Source organism: Centruroides vittatus, unplaced genomic scaffold (assembly GCF_030686945.1).
Source record: "Centruroides vittatus isolate TY-2023 unplaced genomic scaffold, ASM3068694v2 scaffold_450, whole genome shotgun sequence".
Taxonomy (NCBI): Eukaryota; Metazoa; Arthropoda; class Arachnida; order Scorpiones; family Buthidae; genus Centruroides; species Centruroides vittatus.
Genome location: NW_027122709.1, coordinates 312,321 through 337,075, shown reverse-complemented (window position 1 = coordinate 337,075; position 24,755 = coordinate 312,321). Strand labels below are relative to the sequence as shown.

Here is a 24,755-nt window from a genome sequence, read left to right as displayed (position 1 = left end):
GTCAACAAAAATGGAATTCTAGAAATCTAAATGCCTCTCGCTCTCTTCCATTATATTACCAGACTGTATACTTATCCTTTTTAATTGTTACGGTATTTGTTCCGGCCCACGCCGGCTTTGCAAATTGTAGTTTCGAACCATATCCTTGAATTTTAAAAACTGTTATTTGCAATGCCGGAACATAATTCGATTTCCGTCGTGAGTGCTTAATAGAAAGGAAAATTAGCAAAATCTCCCAAAAATGGTCTGACGAGAAATGTCAGACAGAATTCTATTTGTTATGAAATTGCACTTTTATAGAAAATAAGTTGTAACATTATTATATAGCTTTAAAATCTGCAAGGATGGCATTTGATTTGTTCGAGTAAGAGTGTATAAATTTTTCTTTGATCGTTGGCTGGATGACGTTGAGCATTTTCCATGTACGAAATCTCCGATAGTACTAGGAATCTCTCCGTATTGTAAACGTAATTGGTTAACACGAAGAAAGCTACGAAAACTAGCAAGAAGCAAGACGAATTACCAATTCCGGAATCTATTTCTGGTATAAATTACAATAAAATAATTTGCATTGTCATTTAAAGCATAGGAAACAATTCTAAACAAGAAAAAAATTGCAGTATGTAAATATTGAAAAATAAAAACTATTTTAATTAACAACAGAATAATAAATTTTCTAAATATTCTCTCTTTTTGAATACCCAGAATCGGTGCAATTTATGTCTACCTAGTGTGTTCGATTTCCAATCGTAAGCAATTTCCAATGCAATACCACAATGCCACTAAATTAACAAAATAGATGAACATAATACAAGTAAAAAAATTAAAATGCCTTCTCAATTCACATTCTATATGTATATTTTTAATATAATATAGCATTTAAATTAGACAAAAAGTTGCTATATTTGCTTTACTGCATATTTCCTGTCAATTTGCTGAGATGCATAGTATCTTTATATATTTAGATTTATATATATATATATTTATATGTATATATTATAAATATTGTACTACAATTTGCCACACGCGAGAAAAAGCTCATCTTAATTGCTACTAGTCTTCTATTATACTTGGCAGTCAACAATTTTGTTAGCTATCCACATGTAAAAATTCATCTTCTCTGTGAGTAAATATAATAGATAAAAGGAAAACCGTAAAGTTCTTTAAAATATATTCACCTTAACAAAGATTTTCTTAATTAATTGAGATTAACTATCTACTTTTATTAGGATTTGCAAAAGAAAATAATGATTTGTAATGACTTAATCCCTCCTATAAAAAGATAGTAATCTATTAAAAAAAATGATTCAAAAGATATCTTAACGACCTAAAGAAAAGTAGACATTCATCTATCGCCTAATTTCTAAATATATATAAAAAGTAAGTGGTGAAAAGATAATCAAGTTCATCCAATGATAAGAACATATGCGTGCGCACGCAAACACTTATCGCTGGATGAACAATAGAATTTTTGTTCTTGAATATATTTACTTGAGTAAATATATTAATGAACAAAAAAATCGATTTTTACTAAATACTTAGAAAAATAAAATGAATAATAGTAATAGTGATGCATTAACACATATTACTATTAAGTGAAGCTATCAATAAAATACATTAACCCATAAATAAAAATCTGCATAAAATGATGAAAAAGAAAGGTTGGGATTTCTGGCATTGCAGCTAAAGCAATCTTCATGAATCGGGAGATGGCCCGTAAAAGATAAGTTCGGGAATTTGCCCACCTTGGACGCCGGTGCCGTTGGTGCTGTCAGAAGAGCATTGAAACTGGAATGTGACGCAGCCAACGGTGATTTCTGTCAGGCCTTCCTGTCCAAAATAACTGAGTTCGGCTCCGTCTAGAATAGTAGAAGCAGTATAAAATGTGTCTGCTTCAATCTGAATGGGATGCTGAAAATACACCTGGAAGGTATTACTGGAACCATCCGAGAAAAATTTGGTCTTATTTTCTGCCAGCACCTTACCCATTCTCTTCAGCTCAATTTTGGCTGTATAATCTGCAGAGCCATTGCTTGACCCGTATAAGCCAAAACCCACGATAAAAATTCGTTTATCCACACAGAACTGGATGCTATCACACCTGCCCCGGTAACGCCACTGGTTACTTCGGTAAGCAGACGACTGAAATCGATGACAGATCTGTGTTTTGAGGCCAACCCTTTGTTTTGTTGGAAAATTCAAATTTGGCTTATTGCAGGCCGTGAAAAATAAAAAAATATCGGTGGTCTCCTGTAGAGTCAGAATGCCAGACTGAGCAGCTCCGTTTGCATATTCCTCTAGAGCCATGGCTGGGATGCGGATCAGATATAATGCCTTGCCGAGCACCATCCTCTTATTTTCGGCAGTTGGCTCCAACTCCCTTCGGGCACATTCGGCTGCCGCCCAGCTGACGGCTGCTCGGAACAACACCAACTCTTTGGTGTTTAGGGTCTCCCGCTGCAAGATCGACTCTAGAGTGTTGTAGTCAATATCTACGAATCCGTCGGACGAAAGTGCTAATTCAGCCTGGGCATCGATCACTTCCCAGCAGCGCTGCATCAGATCGGGTTCTTCAAACAGACGACTCTGGCTAAGAAGAACACACGCATTTTTTGCAGTCAAACTGGTCTCCAAATAAGAAACACAAGCACGAGCCAGATGAGGCACAAGATACTTTTTAGCTGCATACAGAGTAGCTAACACAGTATCAGCTTCCAAATTGATCTCATCACAATACAAGTACCTAGAAAATAAATAAAGCATTTTAATGATGTAAATAAAATCAAACTGTTTGTTTATGATATTGACATATTACAAAATGTAGATTTTATAATAAGAATTTTGTTTAATATTTATCAAACACTAAAAAATGAAAACTGATAACATACAATTATCCAAAACTTGAAAATGATCAATTATTGTTTTGTTAAAAAATTTAGGCCAAATACTATAAACAACAATACAGAACACATCATAGAAAAGTCAGAAACAAGCCATTTGGCATCTCTAGCAGACAGAAATGGTATAAGGATATGACAACTATGAGCTAAATGTATGACCAACTAAATTTGCATATGATTTAGATAATGTTGTAAATAATGATTTCAGACTTTATGGACTTTTTTTAATAAAAACAAATTTTTTTTTGTTTGCTCGTAAGATTTTTATCAACAGCTGTAAGAAATGTGCAACAATATAAGAGAGTAGATTTGGATTTAATTTTAAGAAGTAAATTAAGTTTATAGTGTTTATAATGATCATAATAATCCAATGAATAAGTCACAACGATATCTTACTACGGATACTTCATATTCTGTAATTAATTCTTGTATCTTATTTTTACGTTTCCATTCATAACTAATAAATAAAATTATTATGATGAAATTCCTTTAGGATATATATATATATTAGGGTATAATATATATACACATAACTTTTTTAGGGTATAATATATATATTATACCCTAAAAAAGTTATGTGTATATATATTATTTCATTATTTTATAATATAAATATCATATAATATAAAAATCATAATTTTATTTCAGTATAAGTATTTCTATAATTTGTTTCATCTTATAGTGTTTTATATTGAAAAGTTTAAGACATTTTTAAGTTTAACTTTTAATTAGCATTTTATTTACAGATATTTCCAAAGTAAAAATTTTGATAATAAAAATTTAATATCTATTTCTGCAAAAGAAAAGAAAAAAATGTACAGGTATACCTCGTCTTACGTCGGTAATTGGTTCCAGGAGAGGCGACGTAAGTCGAAAAACAATGTAAGTCAAATTTACTTGTGTAGTTACGACGTAAGTCGTAGTTTTGACTTACGTCGTAACTAAAGGCCAATAATGGAGGAAACTCCAATAATGAGCACTTAAAGACCGCTAAATAAGACAACAACACAGGAACACAAATGTTTTCATGTTTCGTTCTCTAGGATTTATGATGATTATATTAACATTTACTGTAAATATACATATTTTAATATGATTTTATGTGCTTTTAATGCTTTTCTAGTGATATTACGACTTCAATGTTTGTGGCGGACGGATTTAAAGTCGAATAAACTGATTTAAACTTGATTTTTTATTTTTTCATATATATATATATATATATATATATATTTTTTTTTTGACAAATGACATATAATTGAGAACGACTTAACTTGAAACGACATAACCCAAGGTATAACTGTACATAATATGACTTCCAAAATTTGCTAAGAGACAAAACATTGTCATATAGCCATAAAGCCTTCTAATGGTGTCCTGCGGTATCAGACCACTCAATATTCACTTGATCCCACAACTCAGATGCATTCTGGGTTAGCTGAGAAAAACCTCATAAGCATTGCCAAATAAAATCCTCAAACATGCATAATACATAAATGATCTGGAAATCTTGTTATTTGTGTAAACTCCTGCAGACAAGCTCTAAAGAATGTTTGAATGAATTTGTCATGCCAAAAAATGATCTGTGGACTATCAGTCAAAAATGACAATAATACTGGCCATAAACTTTGTCAATATATCAATGGGATTCTTCGCGTTTTATTATAAACATCAGAGGTACTGTCACATAACAACTGATGATATTGCATTGCACACTCACAGGATACTCTGTGGGCAATTGATGCTTGCAGATAACATACATACATACATACAAGAAAGACATCAGCCATACACAAAGTGCTTAGCCGGCAGAAAAGAGAGTAAGGGAAAGGAGAGGGGAAGAAGGAGGGAGAGGAGATAAACAGTAGAGAAAGGTAGGATTCCTCTGAATGGCATACATAAGACTACAGTACCCTCTATGTTTGATGTTGGCATGCAGCTTTTAGGCTGCAAGGCCGTAGTCCCCTGAAGGATCTAAAAAAAAAAAAAAAAACCTAAGTGTAGCAAACACCAATAATTGAGAGCCACCACGAATAGCTAAGTGTAGAAGTTAGTGCCAAGTGGCTGTTACTAGGAAGACTTATATCTACTTAATACTAATAAAACTGAATGCAATTGTGAATCTTAATACTACTTAACAGCTAGACAGACAGCACGAAAGCAAACGAACACAATGACAAATTAGACAAGACGAATGGATTGACAGAGACAAACGAGCAAGACCCAAATATTTTTTTTTGAATGTTAACTTACTCACTAACTAAACTAACCTACCATAACCTAGGACGAACCTAACCAGATGACTAAAGCTAACAACCCTAATCTAATTTAACCTAACCGGAAACCAAGCTAAGAGTCCCTAATCTAACTTACAACTAGGACTAACTTAAACTAACTAAATTTAGACTAAAAAAAGATGGAAAATAAGAATTAAAATACAAAGTTCAAAAGCAGCTATATACTGACAGTTGAAACAAAGCAAGGGAAAGCTAATTGCCATCCGTTCCCCTAAAGTGAGAAGGCTCTCAAGAGCCCCACTAAGGAATATGAATGCAAGTAGATGATGGAACATTGTACACGTGTAAATGAGTTGGTGCGGGTTGCAAGGCCAGTTGTACCCTTCAAGAATAGCAGTCTCATTAAACTATCCCTAATGTGATTGTACCTATTGCAGCAAAAAACTAAGTGAAGTGGTGTTTGGTCCTCCTGAATACCACAATCACATTGTGAATTGTTCCCAAGGTTAAACCTATGCAAGTAATGCATAAAGTTGCCATGTCCTATAAGTAGCTAAGTGAAGGTGTAACTAGGTTACACATCCACAAGAGCCGAATTATCGGGCTAGAGTTGGCTATAATAAATAAATAATTATTTATTATTTATTTATTATAGCCAACTCTAGCCCAATAATTCGGCTCTTGTGGATGTGTAGCTTTGTAACGGGTTAGTCGTTATTTATTTATAGGTGTAACTAGGGTAAAAGTGGCAAAGAATCGCAGTAGTGCCAACCTTGGGGATGAAAGTGTAGGTGAGCCTACCACTGGTGTCATGGTCCCAGCTGTCTTGTCAGAGAATGAAGATTTGCTTCTTGAAGTGATTGTTGATGTACGAGGTAGGAATGTAACTGAAAGTACTAGAGACTGAAGACTTTGCAGCTAGTTTGGCAAGACGGTCAGACGGTCTTGTTGCTGAGAATCCCTGCATGACCCAGGACCCATTGGAAATCTATTCTAATGTTGTCTAAGGCTACATCCTATGCGGCAGCATCCAGCGACTGCGGGCGAAAAGAATCTTTGTACACGCGAGCGACTTCTGTCCAGAGTGGATGCATGTTGTTTTACTGGATGGTAGCAAGAAGACTTCGTCAAATGCTACTATGGAAAATATGAGAAGCATTAAAATGGTAAATTTGAAAGGTAAATGTTATCACTAACTAGATACACACCAAATATAAAGAATCTTTATAGAATAATAAGTTAAAAAAAGTTTTATTTTTAAAATGTTACATTTATACAAAATCAGAAATTATTAAATTATGTAAAACATTAATTTAAGTACATACAACGTATATACACGGTTTATTTGTCATTTTGTTTTTATTTATCTACAAAATCAGCCATTTTCTTCTTTGGAAGTGCAAGCAGTGGAAGCAGCAATCAAACTTGCTTGGTAGCTGCTTCCCGCACACGTGTGTAGGAGCATCATCAGGTGGTCGCTGCATGCTAAACATGGTTACTCTGGATGCGCACATTTGCTTGAATCAGTTTGTCCGCTACACTTGGAAGCACGTTCATGCCCGCGGTTCACTGGACACAGCCACGTAGGACATAGCCTAAGTGTCTTAGAATGTGGTGTAAGAGATGGATGAGTTTTAAGCAGCTATCAGACTTTGCAATCCTGTGTAAAGCTACCCTACTGTCAGAATAAATGCAATAGTGTAAGTAGTGTCTTTTGTCCTTCCTATGCCTAACACGAATTAAGCTCATATAAATAACAAAAGTTTCTGCCTGTGCTATCGAGCAGTATGTACAGTACCTAGATGGAAGCAAGCGTTGTGAAGCTCGTGACCTAAGTCGGAGTAAACCACAAAAGTGGCACCCACATCATCACCCATCTTGGAACCATCAGTGTAAATCCTAAACATGGGATGATCACCTGGATCTTTGAAGTAAACGTCAGGGGCAAGCTGATGGGAGGGGTGGTAATCGTAAGTCGGAAAGGTATTTTTGTCGATGCTGAATTTTTTGATATCATCGATCAAGGTCAAACTGGGTGAATCTTACCTACTCTAATCATTTTGTCGACATCCAAGTCGCTATAAACTCGACAGGGTAAGGTGACGAGATTTTCCTGCCAAATAATGCATTTAATTTCTAAATCGATAGGGGTCAATCCTGACATTACCAAAAGGGCACTAGTGGATGCAGTCCTATAAGTCTTACAATGCAGAGAGCTGCAATCCTTTGAACAGATAACAGTTTTTTACGGTTATAGACTTTGGCAATCACATGGTCCCAAGACATGGCTATACAGCTTAGAAGAGTGCTGGCTTAATTGCACCCCTGTAAATAAGCTTAGTAGCATCAGGGCCAAGGCCCCATGTGTTCCTAGTAATACTAATGAGGGCGGTGGCCATCTTTTTAGCTTTGTCCATGACGTATTTGATGTGGGGCGTGAAGTAAGTCTCTTGTCAAGAATAACACCTAAATATTTAATTTCTATTGTTTACTTTATTCTGTGAGCACCTATTCAAAAGGTAAGCTTTCTGACAAGTGGCACATTCCTACCAACTATCATGCTCTTGCATTTGTCTGTGTTAGTGGGTTGCCTATGCTTAATACTCCACTGGTGAATGTTATTGAGAATGTCATTGCATATGTCCTGTAAGCATTCACTGTTCCTGTGTGAAGCTAGGATAATTGTGCTTGCAGATAACAGTGAATAATCATCAGCACCAAGAAAAAAATCTAGTCTCATTGCTGAACACAACATGGTACAGAATATGTCTGATCATACGAATAAGGTTTGAGGAAAATTTGAAGTATAAAAAATATTATGGCAATAGCTGTAAAAACATTACAATAAAATGGAATAGTATCTTGGTTAAATCTACAGACATTAATTGGGAAAATTCACAAAAATGCAGTGAAATTATGTTTTCAAAGTGAAATTAGAACATTGTTTACTTTGTGTCTAATCAGTTCGGTCACTTATGTACCACTGTCTACTTACATAGTTGTATGCTTACAGTAAGGATGAGTCAATCTAGCTTACCATACAATGGCCTCAATTTTTATGAAAAACTGAAACTGAGCTTAAGGAGAAAAAAAGGAAATCCATTTTACTTTCAAAGCACTTTTTACACTATTTAATGAGTGAAATTTCGTATCGGTTAGAATTAAAACAAAATATTCACTCCTGATGTAGTAATACATGACTGCAAACTCAAAGAAAATTAGAAAGTTTTTCTTTATTCGTGGTAAAATAAACATTTACCTTCAACAATAGTAAAATAATTTAGTCAATATTTAAGCATGTCTTGGCTTTTAATACAGCCTCAGAATTGCAATTAATGCTTCTTGGGAGGCAATTTCTCCATTCAATTGTTTTTTTACTCATGTATGTAAATTTAGTGGTTTTACCTTTTTTCTTAGTTTCTTGCACTAATATAGAATGGCAACAGATGAATTTTTGAAAATGTTGTTTTTACTTATTTTTAACTTATCTTTGATACAAATTGTAATTAGATGGTTTAATTTATTGATACATGAAGTTGCTATGACAACTTTAATAAACAATTAACTTGAATAAATGTTGCCAATATTTAAAATAAAAAAATGGTAAACGTACTATTTTGGGACTGAGGGAGTATCTATTTAATATAAACAACATATAAGGAAACCCTATTTTTAATTTTTTTAGCACTGTTTCTTTTTTAATTCATTATGTCACTTGCCTTTACTACACCAACATATAAAATACTTCTGTCAAGAAATACAGATGACAGAAGAGACATTGCTTACATAAATACATAATTTATTTAATCCTATTTATCAGTTTTTCATAATTTTAAATCAGATTAGAACATTGTAATTCTAGTATTTTGTGAAAATCATGAATTTATTTAGAAATTATGACAAAAGAACTGTGATAATTCTTTACTTTTTCTACAAGGATGCAGAATTTTTAATGAGTATTTTAAATAATAGTGTGTATTTTAATTTTTTAAATAGAACTAGTGTCTAAATTAAACTTAGATATTGTCTGATTAGAAGGATGACATTAATAATTATAAATAACCACATGTCTGTTTAGCCTTAGTATGTCATGACATCAAGTTGGGCATGTCAGGAACTATAGTAAAACCTCATTTAGAGCTTAGGATGTGTTCCTAGACAACAAAGCACTAAATGAAACAGTGTTAAACGAGATCATTTTAACCCATAGTAAATAGGGAAAAGAAAGCACGCAACCAAAAATAAATAGATCTTACTTTAATTTTAAGTTATTTTTATATTAATCTGCATAATAATATATGTTACATAACACACAAACATATGCACACAGAAATATAAAGTTCATTTTTGTGATGAAGGTCCTGGTTCTTCTGAAATTCTCGATTTTATTGCAAGAAACTCATCTAGTGTCATTTGTCACTTTCTTTTTCTTTCATTGAGCAAATGTCAGTAGCAGGATATTGCATCCAAAATGCCTAGTTTTGCTTTTTCACTTCTTTCAAAATCTGCATCATTTGCTACAGTTTGATCAATGATTTCGATTATCATCACCAAACTTTTACTAAGGAAATCTTTAACAAGTTCTTTGGTTTCTTTGTTTTCAGAATCACTATTTTCCAGTTCTACATGAATTCCTTGTTCTACCAGTTCTTGAAAGTCATCATTGGTAAGGCTCTCATCAGAAACCCGCAGTAACTCTTCAATATCCTGCTCACCTTCATCTTGTCCTGCTGTATCAATTAGGTTGACAATTCGGTCAACGATAGGCTCTTCTCATTGAGAATCTTTAGATATCCTTGGTCATATCTTTTTTCACAGTTTGTTCATGCATTTATCAGTTAATTCTTGCCAAGCAAAGTCGATATTGTCTATGGCATCCATAATGTTATATTTTTTTTCAAAATTGCAACGAACAAACATAGATTTAGGGGAAATACAGTGCAATGACAAATTTCCACCTTTTGCTGATTTGTTCGTGTTTGGGAATAATCTTATTATATACAAATCAATGAAATGAAGCGATAATTTGAACAAGCATAAATTTTGAACTTTTTTTTAGGCTACAAGCAGACCACATTATATCAAATTAGGGAGCAGGAGATCGAGAAAGCACTAAACGAGGTCTTACTGTAGTTACCATTCTACTCTTGTGTCAATTTCCATCTATGATGCACATATAATTTTCCCCAGCTGTAACCAAGTATGTAAAATGTGCCTTATAGTAATCAGTTCAATAAAACTGTTTCCTGATCAAGAGCTGTGTCTTTTTATTTCCACAAACCAATTTTTGCTTAGCAGTGTAGATGAAATCATTACAACTGGTAAACCATCTATTCAACCACATGCCTTTGCAATGTTTTCTTTGCCATTTCGAGGCTTGTAGTTTTTATTCTATCTTCAGGATGAGTATCTCCAACTTCTCAATATCTTATTGGGTGACTATGTATTTTTCTCCTTTTTGTACCAAGTTCTACCACATTTGTCATGAACAACCAAGATTTGCAATTGTCATTGACAAATCAGCTTTTGTCTCAAAGGTAGCATTATGTGTACCTCCATTCTGAAGAGCAAATCCAACATTTGGTTTACCCAGATCAAGGCATAGTTTTCTGTAGCTGGAGTTACAGCTGATGTAACTAAGTTTAATCATGTGAAAACAACCATAGAAAGCAAAACCCTGACCCATGTGAGCAGCCTCATACTCAATCCCTCCACAATGGACATATATTCTACGCTTAAGCAATGTATAATTGCCCAGTTTGTCAATTCCAAATAACACCAATTGCAGCTGCTATTTCAGAGGTTACAACTGGTTAGTGTCCCCAGTTACTTCAATGAATGCATTCCATATTTTGACAATGTTCTGGTTGTGTCATTATCATCAAAAGAGCACTTGTATCATTCAATGCTTCAGTGAATTTGGTGTTAAATTAAATACATTTATGTTTATACTTAGCCTTCCACCTCTTCCCCAAAAACCTGCAGCAATTCATATATCTGAGATCATGCCACCAACTTTTTCTTTTTTAAAAAAACACAGATAAGTGTTCCCCACATTAATTATGCCTGCTTGATTTCATTTCTCAGTTTATACAGACATTATGCACATTAAGAGAGTGGAGACTACTATAGAAGACATTCTTTTTGTATCTGCTTGATCTTGATGCCTTCTACTTATAAGTCCAATATTTAAGCATCAGAATGCTTAAATGTTGACTAAATTACTTCATTATTGTTGAAAATAAATTTTTATTTCACCATGAATAAATAAAAACTTGCTCATTTTCTTTGAGTTTGCATTTTATTTTGCATAAATTAAAAAATATGACAATTATTTTGGGATACGAGTATTACTGTATCATTAATCTTATTGTATCTAGTTTTCAGAATGCTTACTAAACTTATAAGTCTATTTATCAGATGTTATTAATTGATACTAGTGATACCAAAATTATTTCTGTTATTGAGATGGTATTATTTTTACTCCAATTATACACTATTTTTATACACAATTATACACTATACTAGAAATATAGTGTACATTGAATTATATAAACATCGCTAAACCCGATATATTATAAGACTAGACACCAACCAAATGCCGAAACCCTATTAGTAATTAGCCTTAAACTAGCCCGATAGAGTTTCAACATTTGGTTGGTATCTAGTCTTATAATATATCGGGTTTAGCGATGTTGTTTATATATATTACGCCTTGCCGGGGCTTACGATGGTCAGTTGAGTGCTTTAAGAAGACGTGGGCGCTGAATGTGTCCCCAGCCAGTGTTGTAATAACCATCGTTGGTTATAACCTTAGTTTATATATGCTGGAAGGGAAAATCGGACTGGAGGTCTGGATAGTGTAACTGGCAATGCATCTGCATGGTTAAGCAGGAGTTGTGGGTTCAAGTTCCGCTCCAGGCCAATTTTTTCTCCCAGCAGTTCTAAATTATTTAAAATTAATTAAATTATAATTTTAAGTTTAATTATTTACAGACAAATTCACCCAAGTAGGGATCACCATCCTTTTTTGTGTTTTAAAAAGGACTTTTTAGCTTTTTTCGACGGCTCGTAGCCTAAAAAGAAAGGTCGGTCGCCAAAATGTATTGTCTGGAACACAAACTAATGGATGGTGATCCCTACTTGGGCGAATTTGTCTGTAAATAATTAAACTTAAAAATAACCATCGGACAAAAAAATAATAAATTATAATTATTAATGTTAATACGAGATGGCGCCTAACGCTTACCTCTAGAGCCAAATTGGTACGTAATTCATTTAGTAATTAGCAATTAGCCTTAAACTAGCCCGATAGAGTTTCGGCATTTGGTTGGTGTCTAGTCATACATTGAATTAATATTTACCTCTTATACATTAAACTACAGTTCACAAAATAATGCATAGCATAGATAATTTGATTAGTCTTTCTTTAAATCTAGAGTTACTGGATATTATACTTAATAATGCAACGATAAGTACAATTGTTTTATCAACAATCTGATTTTATATATTCACATTGAAGACATTTTTATGTGATTATATAAAATCGAATTGTGGAAACTAAAGTTACGTTTAGAAAACTTGAAGTTTTCTAAACTTAACTTTAGTTTTTACAGTAAGTTATCTTAATATATTAAATATCCTACACTCTAGTGTCATTTAATTTTCCATTATATATCATACATAAGTGTTACATTTTAAAACAAGCATCTTCATTTGCTTTTATTTATCAACCTTTTATGTCCATGAGAATTATTCTAAACCACAGGTCAACAACCCCAGTACATATGCCACCTGGTCATGATTAACATATTAAATATTGTCTCGAATGTTCTCATAATTTTATGTAACATATTAAGGTTACTAAAGATTTTATCGTTTTATCCGCAAACATAAGACAGTAAATTTCTGTGCTTTGATAAACAGTTAAAAATATATTAATTTATTATTATTAAGCGAAAAATTTCTTCATAATAATTAATAACAACAGTTAATAATATTATTATTTATGTAATATTTTCTATTTAAAATCTTTGGTTATGTAATTTTAAAATATTTAATCTTACTATTAATTATTTTTGGGATACTTGCCTTAGAAGTGCCAGAAAGGACGCCGGTTCTACGTCGGGAATTTCTATTTCACATTTATTTTCGGCAAGTCCACCATAAAACATTGCATAAAAAACTGAACTGCCAGTTGCCAAAACGTATTTATGAGCAGGTATTCGCTGTGTGTTTCCTTTTGGACCAACTAGAAAATGGACGTCACTCATAAGTTCATTGTTAAACATAGCTGCATTTCTTTCTCGAATACTCGCTTTACTAGCTTGCCAGTTGGGATCGATGGTTTCGACGGGACTAGAAATTGCGTTAACAGTAGTACTTCCAGATGTAATTGGTGGAGGTGTCTGTAAACCAGATGACGATTTATACGAAGGTGGACTAGACAAGGAAATATTAAATGTAGGAGATGAAGGATGTATACCCAAGTTTGTAGGACTGGACTGTAAATTGCTACTACCTGAAATTTAAAAAAAATTAAATATTAAAAATTTGACAAACTATGTACTGGATACGGAATACGTTAAAAAATTACACCTTTGTCAATCCAGCAAGAATTTAATAGCATAAAAACGTTTTCAGTCGTTTTAAACGATCTTCCTCAGTTCCATAATCATTTTACGTTCTATTTTTGATGTTCTGTTTTCTGTAACTGAGGAAGATTGTTTAAAATGATTAAAACGTTTTTATGCTATTAAATTCTTGCTGGATTGACAAAGGTGTGATTTTTTAATTAAAAATTTGAAAATAATTTTACAAAATTCTAACATTATATATTCATGAAAAATGAAATACCTCAAAAACAATAAAAAAATTACTACTGTTTAATGAAGAAAACTACCAACTCAAATAATAAATTTTGAGAGCCTGAATCAGATTTAAACTACTGAAGCAGTGATAGGTTGTCTTATTGCCTGATCCGCATATATGTATTCTTCTTACTTCGTTCATTTACTGATTCCAAGAAATGCTTCAAATGCAACTTGATTTACAAATTAAATACAAGTCCAAGGATTCCTAGAATATCAGAAATTTTTAAACTGGTAAACAAGTTATTTGTCTAATCAGCAAGTCAATATTAAATATTAAGTTTTATGTATAAGATATGTACCTTTTGGCATTATGAACTATTGCTATCAACTTCTAAAACATTCCATAATAAAAATAAAGAATAAAAACTGTTATAGAAGTTAATAAATAGAATTAATTTTCTTTAAGAAATTCAATACTTTTTTTTAATCAGAAAATTTTTATAGAATCCTAATTTTTGTTCAATGTTAATCAACTAACTTTGCATAATTCCATCAAAAGCATTCAATATCCTAACATTAAAGTTTATTTCACTATAAAATGTTTTCCTACAGTATAAGAATCCTGTCTTAATATTATATTTTTCATATACTGATCCTTTATCATTTATTTATTGAATCTTGTATAGGAAATTCTTGTTAATTCAAACTCAGATAGTTCAAAATCCCATTAGTCTGCTGTCCTGGCCAGGGATATAGAGGTTTATACATCAAGGAATTTGGTTAGTTAAAAATTTGACGTGCAAATTCTGTCTGAACTGTGATATGCATATATTAACTCCTATGTTTAGATTGAAGTTCACATGCCGCCATACTATAAGAGAACAACAGACCATGAACAACTCTAATCTGATCAACCTGGCTTTGCTTTTATAGTAACACATTTTCAGGTGTCACCTTACTCATCAACTACCCTTTTTCTCCTATCTCATAAAATATAGCTAGGTTTCAGATTTGGCTATAGCAGATTGAGGGCTCTACATTACTAGATTTGGGGAACTTACTTGGTCTTTTTGGTCTACTTTAAAAATAATTTGGAGTATATTTAGACAATTCTGCTTTATTTTTTATAAAACCTATTCGGCAACCTGTAAGCTTCTCACTGGTGGAAAATAAACCACAGGACACATTCTGTTTACCTGCAGTTTATTTATATTATTAGTAATAATTATCAAATAACAAAAGTAGCATTTTGTATACATAACCATATTCTGTTTGCTTCATAAATTTCATCAGTTACACAGCATTTGGCATACTGTAAAGAAATATGTAAATCTTGGTTAATTCAAAATGCAATTATTTTCTCCTTTGAATTTTGAACTAAAGACGATTTCCTGTATATGCTTCTTACCTTTTTATACAATATTAAGAATTAGTAATAAATGATAAATAAAAAAAAGTGAAATTAATGAAGACAACATCAGAATTAAAAGAATCAAATATGGCTGTACACTAATTTCCTGTAATTAATACACTGCGAGTCGACGTCGAGTTTGTAGGTGTTGGTTTATGTATTAACACACTATTTTCGTGTGTAATCCACATTTAAATGACAATTTGAAAGGAAGTGTGGGCTATGTGGATGGGTTATATGATGATTTTAAGTTGCAATCGCAAACTTGTATCCATGGCCCACTGACTGCTCCCATAGCTTATGCAGATGTTTATTTTGTCTAGTTATACACCACTAGCTTATGTCTTCAAAAAAACTTTATAAAATTTCAGAAATTTTTTGATACTGCACTATAATACATAAATTCATTTTTCTTGTTCATTAATATCTACATTTCACTTGAGATCATTATTTTTTTATTGTTATTTTGAAGTCTTCTTCAAGTCATTATCTCTTTTAAGTATCTCTCTTATTGTACTTCTTACATAATTCAGTTTTTTCTTCTATTGTATATTGGAATGAAGAAAATGTCTAATTTTTCATCTAAATATCAACAAATAGTATTATCTTAGTTTCCTGCTTATTACTATATAAAAGTACTTCTCTATAACTCCTGAACATCTAACAAATAACTTTACAGTCAAATCTGTGTTTACAGTTTTAGTTTTTTGTGACTCTTCTTCTGTAAAGTTTTGTAATATTTCTCCATATTTTGTTGCTGACTACTTTACAACTGGTAACTTTTCTTCTTATTACTTCTTTATTTATTGCCTATTTTTTGTCATTCTACTTCTTACTAATTCTTTAAATAATGTAATTTTATTTTGTAAAATAAAAACTCTGTCTAATAAGTGATTATTTTGTAGTCATTTCTGGAGTAAAAAAAAATAAAAGTATATATTATTATTGTACATGTTAATAATGCTTAAGCATCTTCCTGTGCCCAAACTTTTCTTCTCCATTCTGTTCTGTCTCGACAATCCTCCTGTCAGTCCTCCAAAGCTTTTGTTACATCATCTATCCATGTAGTCTGCGGCCTTCCTCTCATCCTTCTGCCTGCCGGAATCCATTTCAATATCTGTTGTGGTAGTCTACCTTCTTCCATCCTCCGAACATGCCATAGCAGGTTAATTGTTTGTTACAGATATAATCAACTACAGAGTTTTGATAATCCATTTTTTCCTAATTTCCTCATTTCTTACTTTATCTAGTTTTGAACAACGAGTGGATCTTCTCAAAAAGTCTATTTTTGTAGATTCTAATTTAGATTTAAATTTTGAATTTAATACCCACACTTCTGCTCCATATGTTATCACACTTAGAACTAATGATTTATATATGTTTATTTTTATTGTTTTAAAGATTTGTTTATCCCATAGGATTCCATTTAACATTGTTATCATAGATCTTCCTTTCATAATTCTGTCCCTAATTTCAATTTCCATCTGACCATCATTACTAATTTTTGTTCCTAAATATTTAAATTCATCACATCCTTTAATCAGTTCAATTTTTCCATTTTCCTCCAAAACTAAATCATCTGTTAAAGGGGCGCGTGCCCGAATGACGTTATCGATATCCACGCAATAGAGTTCTGACTAGTGTTCCAATTGAATTTAATTTGAATTGCATTCGTTCAGGAGTTATTAGTTAGCTGAAGAAGAACCCCAGAGTTTGAAAATGTTCGTAACAGTCTGTTTATTAGAAGACATACACCAGTAACAGGCTCAGTGGTATGTTTGTTTACTTTACTCCGGTGTAGTATCACTGGTGTTTAAATCATGTATGTTTTCAGTTCCAATTACCATATAATTAGTTTTTCCCATATTTTTATTTAGTCCTCGGTTATTGTATTCTTCTTTCAGCTTTCTTGTCATATTAAATAATAAATGTAGAGTTTCATTTCTAGCAACTTTTTCTCGATTATTTGTCTAACACAGAAAATATGATCAAGTGTGGATCTTCCACTCCTAAAACATGCTTGTTCCTCATTTTCCATATCTTTGTATTCCTCTTCTAAGTAATATTTTAATAATTTTCCATATATCCTGCTGAATGTACATGTAACAGTAATACCTCTGTAATTCTTACACTTATCTTTTTTGCTTTTTTTGTATATTGGTGACAGATATCCAACTTTCCAGTCTCGTGGGATATCTTCTTCATTTATACATCGTTCCATTAAGTTTTTGCAAATTCTAAGTAACCTATCATATCCACACGTAATTAGCTCTGCTGGTATTTCACCAATGCCACTAGCTTTATTATTTTTTAAAGATTTAATTATACTTTCAAAAAGTTCCATATCTATCTGAATATAGTCATCTTTCATAAAAGTAAATATTAAACTTGTAAATAATTTCGTTTAAACTATTTTTCTTCTTATCATCAGAAAGCTGAACCAAACACGTACTTTATCAAATAAAAATAAATTTGAATTTACAATTGAGATTGCTATCTTGTTATTTGAATTGTTTGATTTTTTTATAGTTTATTCATTGAATCTTCAATATTCTTACATTTCCACTTTCTTTACATTATTATTATTATTTCTTAATAAAACATGAAAATTTTTATCTTTGAATAAACTACATTTTTGTTCTCTAGCAAACTCTGATAATAAATACACCAAATCATTGAATTTTTAAAGATATTTTTATGCTAATTACAGAAGTTTATCGGTGTCCACCAGTGCCCAAGTGGAAAACAATCACTGAATACTGACAGTTCATCATGAGTTTGCAACTTGCCAAAGGTCTTACCACAAAATTTTCTAGGTTTTCTTCATGTGTCTAACACCTAAATAGGGCCTAGTTTTCTACAGAAAGTCTTCCTGGGATATCCTCCTTTGGCAGTGTCCAAATGTTTTGTTGCCATATCCATCAAACCAGAAGTTTATCATTAAAAAAGAGAATGAATTGCTGTCTTTTAATAACTTTAAGCAAATAAATTTTATTAATAAATTAGAAATATGCAGAAGGAATACATAACAGAAAAAGCTCAAACCCACAACTAATACAAGCTAGACAAGCACAATTAATAAGTTATGACATCTAAATATGAATTAAATCATTTTTAAGATACATTAATATAGCACTATTATTTCATTTTGCTGATCAAGTTCTCTATTACAATTATATATAATACTAACTTAGTTACTAGGAACATGTATTGAATCAAGCCGACATAACGAAATATAGCATTGATAATTCTTGGAAAGTTTAGAGATTAACTGGTCCAAGCTGTTGGTTTTAACTGTGCATCAAACTGATCTAGAAAAATTATCAAAGTTTAGCCATAAAATTAATTAAAACTATTTAATTATTAAAGTTATTACAATATGATAATTGCAACTGTCACTGTTACAAATTTGTTATTAACTAACATGAAAAAATAATATGTTGTGACAATTTTGTATACATTCATAATTAATTATTATTATTGAAAACGTACATTTGCTATTGTATTATTGTATTACCAGAGAGACAGATCATAAAGTTGTAAAGCAATATCATACAAGTAATAATAATTTATCTTGCAATTAATAATTTTCTTGATGCTGAAATGGTGTTTATAGTGAAACTAAAAATGTTTATTTGCAACATTTGTAATGAAAGTTACATAGACAGAAAGATGTATAATCTTTAATAGGCAAATGTGCAGTTTCAGGAAAAAATTTTATTACTAGTGACATTTCCTATTGATATTGTTTACTACCCCATATTGATATTAAAATTATCTATTACAAATCTAGATTTTATTTGATTTTATGTTATATTTACAATTTTGTTGAAATGTGGAAGGAAGATACTTCTAAATACAGATATTAATAATATCTAATTGATCTTAGAGATAGAAATTAGTAGATTTATCATTCATAACTTCTAATTAGAATAAACTGGAAGAAAAGAATCGGCCCGAAGCGGGACTCGAACCCGCAACTCCCACTTGCTGTGCGGATGAGTTGCCAGTTACTCTACCCAGACCTTCGTTCCGATCTCCTCTTCCAGCACATATGAGCCACAACTGAGGACGCATCCGCGCCCACGGCCTTTCTATTCTAATTATTAGTTTGCGCAAGAGATGGCGCTACTAAAATTAACCCGTTCACTTACGGCTGTTGGGTGTGTTGTTACTTGTATTTTCATAACTTATGTTCATTTTCTACTTCTCAGGCTAACTTTATGACTTTGATAAATGTCATAGTTACGAATTATATAATTATTTACAAAATTTATAATAATGAATTATAAATTACTATGTTTTGCTTCACAACTCTTTTTAAGAGAAAAGCTTGTGTCTTAGAAATTGCAAAGAAAAAAAAATTGGTTTCTACTAAAAACTGTGAAATAAAAAAATCTGATAAATGCTTACAAATCTATAATTAGAATATTTTTAATTAATTATTATAACTTTGCTTGTATCTATTAAATTAATAGCTTATTAAAATAAGATTAAAGTAAAGTAATTACTTGAATCGCATTTTAAATTACTGAAATTATATTAAGATGAATAAATAGGTCATTTCTTTTATATAGTTGCCAGGATATAAGTTAACACATACGTATTAAATATATAGATTTACAACAACTACTGTACTAGGAAATGCCTTTGTAGTTTATGTCTTTTAAAAAGCATTTTTATGTTATCATATTTATTTTTCGACATATTTCTGACATATTTCATATTTTTTGACATAAAAATCCATAACGACTTAATAACATTTCAAAACACAATTTATTTTAGAATTAAGAAAATAAAGTCCTAGTAAACAGTTAAATTTCATTTTATATTCATGTAATAATTAAAGTATTCTTAATAAAAATTTTATTTGAAATTAAAAAGTTGTTAAGTTTTCATGTAAGTGAAATACAGGTATACCTCGCCTTACGTCGGTAATTGGTTCCAGGAGAGGCAACGCAAGTCGAAAAATGACGTAAGTCGAATTTACAATGTAGTTGCGACGTAAGTTGAAACTATGGAGGAAAACGCCAATAACGAGCACTTGAAGACCGCTAAATAAGACGACAACACAGAAACACAGATGTTTTTGTGTTTCGTTCTCTAGGATTTCGAATGATTATATTAACATTTATTATAAATGTACATATTTTAATATGATTTTATGTGCTTTTAACACTTTTCTAGTGATATTACGACTTCAATATTTGTGGCAGACGAACGTAAAGTCGAATAAAATGACTGAAACTTGATTTTTATTTTTCCATATACTTTTTTGACAAACGACGTATAATCGAAAACGACGTAACTTGAGGTATACCTGTATAATAATTAATTATGTAGAAAAAACAAATTTTTAACAATAACAAATAATTATTCCTTTAAGTTAAATTTTATTGAAAAATTAAAAAAATAAAATAAACACCAGAAAAGAACAGATTCATATCAGGAGAAAAGTCTTCGGAATTATTGTATGAAGTAGATCAATTTAAAATATCTAATTGAGAAAAATTTAATAAATTAATAATTCAATATTTTATCTCTTACAAAGAACTTAAAAAGTACCAAAATATTAAACATAAAGATCAAAAATTTAGCAACTTGAATTTTGTCAATTGTTCATTTCATTAGGAAGATTTCAAAATCATTCAAGATAATGATGTAACGAGTTCTTTGTTAATACAGACATGAAAAAACAATCCACAGAAAACATGCCAATCAAATAATTAATATATAATTATTTCCAATGAAGACGAAATTTGAATGTGAAGATAAAATTTGATGCATCTGATAAAAACTTATTAATTAAACTGAAAATGATTAATAAATTAGGACATACACTGAGTAATATCCTAAACCATAATTATTATTATTAATGATTCATCTAATTAAAGATATATTAAATCTAATATTACAGCAAACAAAATACAATGAATACATACAATACTGTTGAAACAAGAATGAATTCTTCAGTTACAACAGAATACAAAAGTAATTAAAAAAATATTTATCTAGACAGAAGTAAGATACTCTTGATAAATATACTTGCAGTAATATGTCTTACTAATTTTAATTATATTAAGCAAGTGTTTATTTCAAAACTGTATAAAAATCAAAGTACAAAATGTTAAAACAAATGTCATTGATTTCAAATTACATGTTAACTTAAAACTACAAGATATTTGACCTTTCTGCATGAAAATATCTATGAATCATCATAATCAATAGTCTGGAAATATGACACAGAGTTCCTGGAACAAATATTTTCATCCAAATCCAGAAACGATGATAAAAATATATGACTGATTTTTCGCAAGATGTATTTGAATTATGGATTCATTTTTTTCCTGTCAACTTAAACTAAAACTTAAAACTAATTTTTAATTAAGTTTTAACTATTTTCTGAAATAAACAAAATAAATTTATACAATAAGTATTGTTTTTATTCTAAGCTAATCATATAAATATAACAAAGTCGAAAAAATAATTGAATCATTAATAATATTCTGTGATTATTACTTAATTATGAGTTAAAACTAAAATTATTTTGTTGAAATTAATTCTTATCATAATTTTCTATTGTACAGATGACATTAATTTTGATTACAACTTTTTTGAAATCTTAAATATGTATTTTTTCAAAGACTGATTAATAATCATATATAGTGAAGTGTCAAAAATCCATACTAATTGAGGCCAGACTCCATGTCAATTTTCAAACATACACATAAATTAACATTTAAATACAGCAAACTCCAAATACACTGTAATTCAAGTTTAGGTGTTCTAAGTTCAAGCCAGTTTCACAAGGAATGTAGGAATACATACAAAGTTCAAAATATAATTTACACAATAACTATATTTAATCAAAAAATACACAGATTCCAAACCGATATTAGAATATCGACAATGCGGGGTCTAAAGGACATCGACAAGAAAGGACGGCAATCAAAGTTGACACTAGAATAATTTGTATCCATTTTTTAACGACCAAATTCGTATTTTCAATGATTTACCATAATTATTTACATAAAACTCGTCTACGCAAACACACGTAAACATACATACCATACAAATTTACAAAATTTATAATTTTCAAATTTAAATTAGAACGGTTAAGACCAAATCGAGCCTTCGTTATTAATATTTCACATTAAATAATTTCAGACGGTTCGTTTTAAAGACAGAATTCTCGAAACACGATCTACGAAATATATTTCCGACCATACAATTGGTCGGAATGGTCCAATAATTCAAATTTCATATTTTAACCATTACTAAATATTTCTGCCTCAAATCATATTGATATATTAGAAAGGAACCTCAACCCAGTAATGGTCTCCGAATAATATATTTCCAACCAAACACTCAATTCGCCTAGGCGAAAACCAACACCGCGTGGACAGTTACCCATAAACTCAATCCAAGAGAGCCTGGAGAAGACGTGTCGGAGAGACGGGGAACAACACCCCAATACCCGATGCCCAAGTCGAATACCAGGCATCCGGTTTGAATCCGGATCACAATGCTTCATTTGCTAACATTTATAAAGAACTTTAAACAATTTAATTTACGTTCACAACATATCACTGGATGTTTGTATAATTCAATATTTTACATAATTTCAACTGGGATTGGACTTTCACGAAGAAACAGCAAAACGTTATTTCTCAGTTTATATTTGAAAGAAATGGTAATGTTTAGTTAAGGAACGGAATGTTTACCTATCATCCAGTTCTTGTTAGAAGCGGGGCAGGACGTTTCCTCTCGCCTTTTATTCGTCTTCGCGGACATTTTTTGATATCTATACTTTTTTATTAGAATTCGTTTCGATCGTTATTCTAAATATTATCGTAAAATTGTCGATTCGTAAAATATTTCCATGAAACGGAGAAATAGTAACAAACACACTAACCCTTTTACACAAACCAAACAATCCGACAGCGCACCCTGTCGCTCGAAAATAACGCTATTAACAAATGAAATTTTAAAACTTTATGATTTTACCCGATAATATTCGTTTAATACTACTACGGTTAATTTTAAAATTAAATAAAGTCGGTAAATATTAATTTACTTTTATTTCGCAGAAAAAATTTTGTAAAATATTTTTAAAATTATTCGATCGATGACGTGACAAATCGGACATTTAACGGAAGAATAAAGGTATTTTATTTCCTTATGCTCTTTTCTTCCTTTGGGCCTTTGAGGGCCTTTTTGAGAGTGGTAGGTTCGGCCAGATAGGGAGGATCGGGGTCCTACTCATCCGGGACAAATCATCCCACCGGAAAATTCCTGGACTTCGATTTCGGGCCCTGGAGCGGTAGGCCGACGCTCCGACCGCTTCGGCCATCGATCGGATTCGATTTTACAAGATTATTCTTTTTAAAAAAATCTCAATTAAGAAATTGTCATCAGACGATAATAATTATTGAAAATATATTCGTGAAAAATATACAAAATGTTGATTTTCAAATTTCATATTTTGACCTTTTTTTTTAAACTCTTTCTCGCCCTGTAGGCACTAAGAGGGCCTCTTTTAGTAGGCCCATTATGGGTTCGGCCAGGCCCACAATGGGGCGACCGGGTGATGAGGAACGGGGCCCGACATATCCGAGCGGACCACCCCCCGAAAAATTCCTGGGGATTATTCGACCCGTTCGGATTCGATCCCGGGTCCCCAGAGCGGTAGGCTGCAATCTTGACCGCTCGGCCATCCGGCCGTCATATTTTGACCATTACTAAATATTTCTGCCTCAAATCATATTGATATATTAAAAAGGAACCTCAACTCAGCAACTGTTTATTGTGAGCCGGATGGCCGAGCGGTAAAGGTGGCAGCCTACCGCTCTGGGGGACCCGGGATCGAATCCGAACGGGTCGAATAACCCCCAGGAATTTTTCGGGGGGTGGTCCGTTCGGATATGTCGGGCCCCGTCCCTCACCACCCGGTCGCCCCATTGTGGGCCTGGCCGAACCCATAATGGGCCTACTAAAAGAGGCCCTCTTAGTGCCCACAGGGTGAAAGAGTTAGAAAGGAACCTCAACTCAGCAACTGTTTATTGTGACGTCACGATACCGTGTTGCAAGTTTCGTCACAATGCTCTCAATTTTAGTATTGTCTTAACCCCGGACATCGTACTTTTTCTGTTAACAACAGGATCATTACGGTAATTTATCTAACTCCGTTCGGAATAAAATTATAAAAGTAATGAAATGTTTTTATTTATAATCACATAAATTCGTCTTTATTTATAAAAAAAAAAATCGGTAAGACTTCGTCCTATCTCTAGGAAGTCTGCGTCTTAGTTCGATCTAGTTCCAAAAATTTATTAGGGCACGTCCACACATTCGGTATTTGCCGAATGCTGAATATCTATCTGCCTTTGGCCAATGT

General features: G+C 31.8%; 1 protein-coding gene across 1 annotated transcript; it reads right to left on the bottom strand.

The window, feature by feature from the left end:
• Nucleotides 1-630: 630 nt before the first annotated feature.
• On the bottom strand, nucleotides 631-23,292 carry LOC136989222 (BTB/POZ domain-containing protein 6-B-like). The gene is made up of 4 exons (XM_067287317.1): nucleotides 23,274-23,292; nucleotides 23,083-23,199; nucleotides 13,226-13,655; nucleotides 631-2,743 (listed from the first exon to the last, which is right to left on the bottom strand). The coding sequence occupies exons 2-4, from the start codon at nucleotides 23,150-23,152 to the stop codon at nucleotides 1,696-1,698; spliced, it is 1,548 nt and encodes a 515-aa protein (XP_067143418.1). The 5' UTR covers nucleotides 23,153-23,199; nucleotides 23,274-23,292; the 3' UTR covers nucleotides 631-1,695.
• Nucleotides 23,293-24,755: the final 1,463 nt, after the last annotated feature.

What these genes read in the sequence shown, in the direction of transcription:
- LOC136989222 (XM_067287317.1), bottom strand. Translation starts at nt 23,152, where the DNA reads ATGTCCGCGAAGACGAATAAAAGGCGAGAGGAAACGTCCTGCCCCGCT. An exon ending in TAACAAGAACTGGATGATAG is followed by an intron (nt 13,656 to 23,082) that starts GTAAACATTCCG and finishes TTTAAATTTCAG; the next exon opens with GTAGTAGCAATTTACAGTCC. An exon ending in TCCTTTCTGGCACTTCTAAG is followed by an intron (nt 2,744 to 13,225) that starts GCAAGTATCCCA and finishes TTTATTTTCTAG; the next exon opens with GTACTTGTATTGTGATGAGA.